This window comes from Oncorhynchus masou, chromosome 8, assembly GCF_036934945.1.
Source record: "Oncorhynchus masou masou isolate Uvic2021 chromosome 8, UVic_Omas_1.1, whole genome shotgun sequence".
Taxonomy (NCBI): Eukaryota; Metazoa; Chordata; class Actinopteri; order Salmoniformes; family Salmonidae; genus Oncorhynchus; species Oncorhynchus masou.
This window is the reverse complement of record NC_088219.1, coordinates 40,804,030-40,813,288: the sequence shown is the minus strand read 5'-3', so window position 1 is coordinate 40,813,288 and position 9,259 is coordinate 40,804,030. Positions and strand designations below refer to the sequence as shown.

The 9,259-nt window shown below is 42.7% G+C and overlaps 1 protein-coding gene across 1 annotated transcript; it reads right to left on the bottom strand.

Annotated features, from left to right (window-relative positions):
• Nucleotides 1–759: 759 nt before the first annotated feature.
• On the bottom strand, nt 760–7,082 carry LOC135544664 (uncharacterized). Its single transcript, XM_064972453.1, has 6 exons — nt 6,807–7,082; nt 4,638–4,785; nt 4,399–4,451; nt 3,945–4,042; nt 3,521–3,689; nt 760–3,062 (listed from the first exon to the last, which is right to left on the bottom strand). Exons 2-6 carry the CDS (start codon nt 4,774–4,776, stop codon nt 1,641–1,643), a joined length of 1,881 nt encoding a protein of 626 aa, XP_064828525.1. The 5' UTR covers nt 4,777–4,785; nt 6,807–7,082; the 3' UTR covers nt 760–1,640.
• Between the last annotated feature and the right edge of the window lie 2,177 nt (nt 7,083–9,259).

The following is a 9,259-nucleotide window of genomic DNA, read 5'->3' as shown; positions in this document are numbered from 1 at the left end:
TTATGTTGCTATAACATTTATTTGAAGTGACTGCTTTTTGAAACATCCTTCCATAGGCTCTATGTACCAGTCCCATTGATTCACTAGCATTGATGCTAATGCTGGCTGTGGGGTATGTAAGTAAGGAGAACTAAGCCAGGTTTTTTATAAAATAAGTCTGTTTTGGTTGTTTTTCTATTGCACCTTATTTACATGTCCGATGTTTAAAAAAGTTGCTATTTTTCTGTGATTGTTGTTTTTACCAATAGTTTCTTATCAGGGTCATAATGACCCCAGTTGGTAATCCGTGTATGTAAAATATGTTTGTAGTAATGAGGGTTAATATATTGAACAAAAATATAAACACAACATGTAAAGTGTCGGTACCATGTTTCATGAGCTGAAATAAAAGATCTCAAATGTTCCATCTGTACAAAAATATTTTTTTCTGAGTGTAATTTCTTTCTCTAAAGCTCTTGTTGGGAGAACCTGTGTTTAAGGCTATGTCCTGTTAAACACGCAATTATACATTCCATGTAAAATAAACCCTGTGGAATTACGCATCTGGCAAAACAAACTCCGGTCCAAAGTCAACAGACAGGTGCTGCTGTACAGACATGTTTCTGAGGAATATACTGTAGTTAGCATGGAGTTTCACACTGACACTGCCTGGCATCTCATTTATGTTACAGCCACAAATAACACATTCTCACTGTTGTGACCATTTCAAAGTTCCACCTTGGTTAGGGGTTTGACAAGATTAGAAGAAAATAAGGAAAAAACGATCAGAATATTTATTGTGTGAAATATTTGCCAACATTACTTGTCGTAAAATAAGAATAGGAAAAAAATGTTTTACAAATATATATATATATATATATATATATATATATAGTCATGCCCATTCACCCTCTGAATGGCACACAATCCATGTCTCAAGGCTTAAAATTCCTTTAACTGTCTCCTCTCCATCTACACTGATTTAACAAGTGACATCAAAAAGGGACCATAGTTTTCACCTGGATTCACCTGGTCAGTAATTTGTTTTGTACACTCAGTGTATATAAAAACATTCACATTTTCATAATAAAACTTTTCTTTTACATTTTATTTGTATATACTGTAATTATTATTACAATTATAATTATTCCTCCTCAAAACAGTATGGCTCACTATTCTCAACACCCACAAAATGTACCTTTTCTGTCTACGTGGTAAACCTGTAGTTTCGTGACTGTTATTAAACTTATAATAACAGTATAATAATAATATTTATTTCAATGCTACTTCATGTTCAAAACAAATCCCAGAGATGAAGGCACAAAAATAATAAATTTTGGATAATAACTTCACTCCAGTAAATTGTAAATATAAATTGTTAGCAAGCTTCAAAGGATAAAAACACAGAATATTAACAGACAATTCATATTCTGTAGTATTTCAAAAGTGCAACAATGCCCTTTGAACTGTGTGTCATAACTGAAACAGTACTCTATACATGTATATTTGTTGTGTCGGGGCATTTCTCTATGCAATATTGTATGTACAGTAATGCGTGCTTTTCCAAGCGTCCAATGTCAACATTGACATGTTACATCTTTTGCCCAGAGTGCATCTTGTTTTCTGTAAATTAGCAGGAGTGTTGGCCTGTTGCATTCTGTTCACGAGGAGCTTGAGATGAGCCTCTTTAACTTCATGAACTCCTCAGTTGTCAGTGGTATTAGAGAGGAAGATGAGGGGTCCACCATCAAAGCCTTCCTAGAGTTTTCCACCATTCCCTGGGATGTGTCTGTACTACAGGCTAGGGATGTGGGGCCTACATCATCCTGCTCCAGAGACTGACTGCTGGGGTGGATCTTCAAGGGGATTGGCTGGGCTATGTCCCGTAGATCATGGGGTTGCATGGGACTTGGGTGGTAGGGCCCCCTGGTGTTCTCCTGTTTCTCCCAGGGGTACAAGTCCCTGCTGGCTGGGTTACGTAGGGTGCTCCCTGATAGCTGAGCCTTGTAGCTGGAGATCTGGTATGGCGCCATGGGGTGGCGGTGACTGGAAGTAGGGCAGGTGGTGGTGGGGCTAGGCAGGTTCCTGTACCTCTCCAGACTCCTCTCCCTCAGGTACCCAGAGCTCCTATCCTGGTCTCTGTGAGGGCTGTGGAAGACCTGGTCAGCATGGTTCGCCATGGCGAGGGAGATGTCGGTTCTGGTATGTGTCCTCTCCCTTGGCTCTGGTGGTGTTGGACCCTGCAGGGATGGAGCCCCAGGCCGTGAACCAGCAGGCCCACACAGCAGGCCTCCTTTTATCCAGTCTTGGAGAAGCGCCAGCGGGATCTGGATCTCCATCCTTCCCCCTGTCTCTCTGGGGGGGTTGGGCAGAGCGCAGCTGAGATTGAGAGGCCCCGGACTGTGCTTGGGGCTTTCTCCCCTCTCCCTCCTGGGCCAATCTGGGTATTCTCTCTTCAGGGGTCTAGGGACGTGGACCATGGAGGGGGCGCTGGCCTTGCGACTCTGCAGTGGACAGGAAACGGGGGACTCTGTCTTGATGCCTGGGCTGGAGGCTGGAGTCGGGCTGCGGGAGGAACCGCCAGAGGAGGAAGTGAGGTCGATGACATAGCCATCTCTGGTTGCCAAGGGGTAGAGGTAGGATCTCTCGGGGGGTGACTTCCCCTCCGGCGTCTCACAGCCCTCGTCTTTAGCCATCTCCTTGGTGGGGTAAAGCGGCGAGGGCATATTCAAAAACTTTGGGGATTTGTTGGAGGGAGGAGGGGCAAAGGACGAAGCAGGCTGACCGCCTGACTCTAGGCAAGATTTCTTGCAACTGAGGTTGAGTGGCTCATTCCAGTCTGAGGAGCATTTGTACCGGTTGGCCAGGAGGCGCAAGCGCTCCAGAGGTAGCTTGGCCCTTTCTGTCTGCCCCAGAGGGGAGGGGAGATATGGGTGTTGGGGTCTGAGGTGGCTGCTGGGGGTCAGAGGTGGGTGGACATAGGGGGGCAGAGTGGGGTGGCTAGGGTGGTGATAGTTTGGATGGTAGTGTGCAGGCATAGGGATGATCCTCACTCTGGAGTCTGTCAGGAAATGATGGGGGTTCTGAGAGCAGAAAATACCAATAATGAGTCAGTCAATTCATTTAAATGTGTGTGTGTGTGTGTGTGTGTGTGTGTGTGTATGTGTGTGTGTGTGTGTGTGTGTGTGTGTGTGTGTGTGTGTGTGTGTGTGTGTGTGTGTGTGTGTGTGTGTGTGTGTGTGTGTGTGTGTGTGTGTGCGTGCATATGTGTATTAGTGTGTATGGTTGCGTTTACAGAGGCAGCCCAATTCTTTTTTTTTCACTAATTGGTCTTTTGATTAATCAAATCAGCTCTGAAAAAGATCTAATGTGAAAAGATCTGATGTGATTAGTCAAAAGAACAATTCGTGGGTAAAAAAAATCTGAATTGGTCTGCCTCTGTAAACGTAGCCTTTGTGTCTGTCTTCATCTGTGCGCGGGCACTTGTCAGTGTGTGTGCGTACATGCTTATGGGTGTGTGTATGTTTGCTTGTTAGTGTACCTGTTGCTGGGAAGTCTGGAGAGCGCCATATGCCATGCTACGTTTGGCTGTGCTGGGGCACTCTTCCTCCTCACTGAGACTGCTGTAATGTAAACGCTTCTGCTGGTGCCGGGGCAGGACCTCCATGTAGTTTTCTCCTCTTACATGACACTCATATGCCAGAAGCAGCCTACGACAACACAAAGGCCATTTTTGAAACTGCACCAATTAAAACATGCCACGCACACACATCACTGACTTGCACACGTATACTGTATTGAAAGGGCCTCTACCTGGTAGTATTCAAAATATCTGTGTCAAAGACATACGAGCACACAGCCATGTGCACAACCGCACATGTCTACGCACACATACACGTCTACGCACACATACACGTCTACGCACACATACATATAAGATGTATGATACATTTTCTTTGACATACTTCTCATAGTGTCTACGGGTGCAGGTGGCTGCACTGGTGCTTCTGGGGTTTCCTCCCAGGGTGTTGTATACTTGCTTCCACTGCTGCTGGGTCGTTACCTGGTAGAAATTCAGCTTAATTTTTTAACATGTTATCGTTGTAACAAAAACATACACGGAATGTGGCCCCATTACAATAGTTCTACAACTGGTGAGAGGGTTGGTGAAGAACGTTTCGGAATGTGGCCCCATTACAATAGTTCTACAACTGGTGAGAGGGTTGGTGAAGAACGTTTCGGAATGTGGCCCCATTACAATAGTTCTACAACTGGTGAAGAACGTTTCCTTTTAAGACCAACTTTCCAGGATGTTCGGTGAACTCTGGGGTTTGACTTGCAACATGAATTGCTCACACCTATTTTAAATTGGAAAAACTGAAACCTAATACGCGTTGGAAATGATTGACATTGTTTTACCTGGAGGTAGCCGCCCATGCTTTTCACAGTCTTGTACATCATGAACAGATCGACTAGAAACACAGAACAAATATACAGAATATCAGCTATACATTGTCTGAGAGATGTCAACAATTGCTGTGTGTGAGTGCATGCAATGTGTGTGTGTGTGTGTGTGAGTGCATGAAGTGTGTGTGTGTGTGTGTGAGTGCATGCAGTGTGTGTGTGCGCCTATGTTTATCTGCGTGCAGTACACTCACTTTGTTTGAAGCCCAGGTGTGGTATTCTCTCTATGGGTGTATCTCTCTTCTTCATGTACTGATAGAGGTCTTTGAGGAAGGTCTCCTCTCCCATCTCTTTCTCCTGTTCTGAGGGTCTCTCCTCTTGCGCCTGGGCCATGATGTCTGCCTGTGAACACACACACACACGACGCAACCACACCATTACCACAACGTTTACACAATATCCCGATGAAGACAACAGCATCATGTTGTTCATGCACCATTGACGTTCATAGTTAACATTTTTCATAATAGCCAAACAGTATTTTACAATAATTTATCACCACATACACAGGTGGGTCCCCAAGCGAGATCTTTAAAGCACTTTTTCTGCAGTTCCACACATTTTGCCATGGGGTTTACAAGTTTAGATAACTGGCTCGACTAACTAATCAATCTAAAAATTGTTAGCTGACATGGCTATTCAAGTGATCGTTAGTGACTAACAAAACAAGAGACGAACTGCTGACGGACAACCAAATTCTAATATTCTAACTCGCAACAGTAAGTTGAAACCCTGACTGAGTTCCTTTGGGTCGGGGAGCGACCGCTCATGTAGCTTATGCCCGGATACAGCTGTGCACATTCTGTACACAACATATTTACAATGCACATAAAACATATTTGACCGTGGCTTGACTACAAATCAAACAATGAGTTTGACTGATGAACGGACAAATAAAACGACATGTTTGACTACTGTATGCATTTCAACAGGTCTTTAAGGGCCCACAGTCTCTTGATTGACTGCCAATCGGTGTTCCCAAATATAACTCATTGATGATGATGACTAAGGTTGTTTGACTGATCACGGTTAAATCCGTTGTTTGACTGATCACTCAACCATGTTTGTCCCTGGCACAGTGGTACCAGTGTCAACACCCAGGCTGTCACAATCAGCAAACATTGCCACTGAGCTGACTGTGGTCACGGCATAGATCAGAGGCTTGATCAATGCAGTCACTGTTTCCTATACTTTTACTTAACTGTTGTGTATTGTTTTCTATTGGAGAAAACAGACCAATCATAGACTAGGGATGCATTCAGTGAGGTGAAGCGTTCACACTGCAGATAGAAATCCAACAGAGAAACCCAATATTATTCCCTATTTTGCTTACTGGTAAATCATGTTATACACAGTACTTTTCTATCTAAATGTTGTGTAACTTTTCGCCCTCCTGTAAAGACTGCTGAATAAGTGCCAGATGTGCCCTACCGAGCTAGGAAAGTGGAGAAGAGTCAGAGACTGAACATGGCCCAGTCGCACACTTGGTCCTGTGAGACGTGTACATATCTTTGGGCTACTTTATTGCTCAACATGTCATTGAGATCCACTATATAGTATAGAATATATATGTTAAATATGTGTCTCATGTTTCTGTCATGTTTTTTATTATGCTGTTTCAGGCGTTGATGAATCTACTATAAATCTCTGAGAGATCTGTCTTGTATATTTGTATATGGTCCTTCATTGGCTACTTCCTATGTGAATTAAAAGTAAAAATATTGTGCTTGTCTTATTATTTCATTAAAGTTTGTTATTATCTATGCGTAGTCAGTTTAATAACTCAACCTACATGTACATATTACCTCAATTACCTCGACTAACCGGTGCCCCCGCACATTGACTCTGTACCGGTACCCACTGTAGCATTTCACTGTAAGGTTGTATTCGGCATATGTGACCACAAACAGCAATTTGTTTCTGAGACACCAGACAGTTTGAGAGCAATCTAGAGCGACACCATCACTCCATGTGTGTTGACATACCAATGGCTGGTTGCGCTATGGATTGCGAATCGAATTAAATAATATAAATATATTACATATTACATAATGACATATTACAGAACTAAAATAGGGAAAATAGTTTCTTCCACTTTGGGCATTTTTTCCTAATTAAATTCCATATCCCCTTTTTGTATTGAATAATTGTATGACATTTAATGGAAATATGACCCTAAATCACACAAGAATATAGAGATACCGTTAGTACCAAGATTATTATCAGTAGCTCCAACATTTGACCACATCAGTGCCTCCTCTCAGCTATGAAGACTTAGGAATTGAGAAGAAACCAAGATGATATCAGAACCAGCAACCAAGCTGTATTAGAGTAACACTAGAGTATTTAGCGGTGGTGCTCACCTGTGATTTCAGAGACAGAATAGTGGTGGTCTCAGTCTCAGGCCTCCACCCCAGGCTGCAGCGGATCCACAGGCTCTATAGATCAGTGTTTTATATCTGCAGATTGGTAGCTTCAATACAGTCTCCACTCCTGTTTTCCACAGTATTGTCACCTCTCCCTGTCACACACACATACTAACACACACCTGTCCTGTGCCTTCTGCATGACACCAAGGTCCAACGCTCTTGGGGAGGTGAATTCCCAGACTTCTTCCTGCTATGTGTTGGAAGTCAGACCAGTCCAACCTGTTGATGGTAGAATGTCAAAGGCTTGGCATCAGAATAGTCCACAGAATTAGGTAGGACATTTAAAAAAAACTATTGCTGAGAGAAAGGTCTTTTGTTCACCATTGGTGGTGATGACAGCAATTCAGTCATGCATAATTATTATTTGTTTATTCGTTAATGCCTTTTCCCTGTGTTGATGATGCTTACGTTAGTAGATGGTGAGATGTAAACAGATTTTAGGCAAGTATGTGGCCCAGTAGAAACCAGAACGAGCATCAAATCAAATCAACGTTTATTTGTCACAGGCACCGAATACAACAGGTGTAGACCTGACAGTGAAATGCTTACTTACAAGCCCTAACCAACAGTGCAATTTTTAAGTAAAAAAATAGGCATTAGGTGAACAATAGATAAGTAAGGAAATAAAATACAGTAAAAAGACAGTGAATAATTGTTTTTACATGATTTTTGACATTATTTTACATTATTTCATTTAACCGCAGAAGCTTTCCAATCTTTGGAATCTCAGACGATATGTAATAATAACAGTAGCGAGGCTATATACAGGAGTGAGGCACCGTTTAGTCAGGCTAATTGAGGTAGTATGTACATGAATGTATTGCTGAAGTGACTATGCATATATGATAAACAGAGTAGCAGCAGCAGGTGTTGGGACACACACACACACAATGTCCGGGTAGCCATTTGATTACCTGTTCAGGAATCTTATGGCTTGGGGGTAGAAGCTGTTGAGAAGCCTTTTGGTCCTAGACCTGGTGCTCAGGTACCGCTTGCCATGCGAGAGAGAGAACAGTCTATGACTGGGGTGGGGGGTGGGGTCTTTGTCAATTTTTAGGGCCTTCCTCTAACACCGCCTAGTATAGAGGTCCTGGATGGCAGGCAGCTTAGCCCCAGTGATGTACTGGGCTGTACGCACTACCCTCTGTAGTGCCTTGCGGTCGGAGGCCGAGCAGTTGCTGTACCAGGTAGTGATACAACCAGTCAGTATGCTCTAGATGTTGCAACTGTAGAAACTTTTGAGGCTTTGTCGTGCCCTCTTTACGACTGTCTTTGTGTGTTTGGACCATTCTAGTTTGTTTGTGATGTGGACACCAAGGAACTTGAAGCTCTCTCAACCTGCTCCACTACAGCCCTGTCGATGAGAATAGGGGGCGTTCTCGGTCCTCCTTTTCCTGTAGTCCACAATCATCTCCTTAATCTTGATTACGTTGAGGCAACAACATGCATGCCAGTCTTTCCTGGTTGAGGGTTAACGAGAGATTGCTTCTTTTGTAGTTATGAGAAGCATTACTGTAGTGAAAATTCCAGATTGTCTGCATAATCAAATAACTGACAGCTCAGACACCCATACCCCACAAGACATACCACCAGGGGTCTCTTCACAGTCCAAGTCCAAAACGAATTCACGGCAACGCACAGTCTTATACAGTGCCATGTTCGCATGGAACTCCCTTCCCAATGTCCAATTACTCAAACAAACAGAAAAATTGACTTAAGAAAATATTAAACATCTCATGGAACTGCGAGGGTACACACAAACACTACCACGCATACATTTTTGTTGTATTGTTTGTATTATTGATTTTTTTTATTGTTTGTACAGTATATCATTGTATTTTAAATGTGTGACTGTCCTTGTCTAGCGGTGTTTTGTGGACCCCAGGAAGAATAGCTGATGCCTCTGCACAACCTAATGGGGGTCCAAATTAACAAACCATTGCATACTGTTGTCTGAAAGTCGTTTAGTATTCTTTATATTTTGATTGTTAAAACACAAACCTCCATCTTAAAACTAACCACATGTCAAATGATTGAGGAATTGATTTATTTTACGGTCCCAATACGTTTCACAGGAGCCCAGCCAATATGTGATTACAAGATATTGGTACATAGGCCACAGTGCGTATATTGCAACATCTAACACAATCACAGTTTATAGTTACAATCAGATACAGAATTCATATTCATAACGTTTTACCAAGATAATGTATTGTGAAAACAAAAATATGCTAAGCCTTGAGAATCTCTCTCAATGAAACTGTTTTGATGCCGCAAGTCTTGATTTCAGGTGGGCCTTCACCAATAAAGGCAAACAAAGGAAAGCAGGGGTGCTCAACAACGATGACAAATCAGGAGCAGGATTTACCAAGAAAAACTTCCAAAGG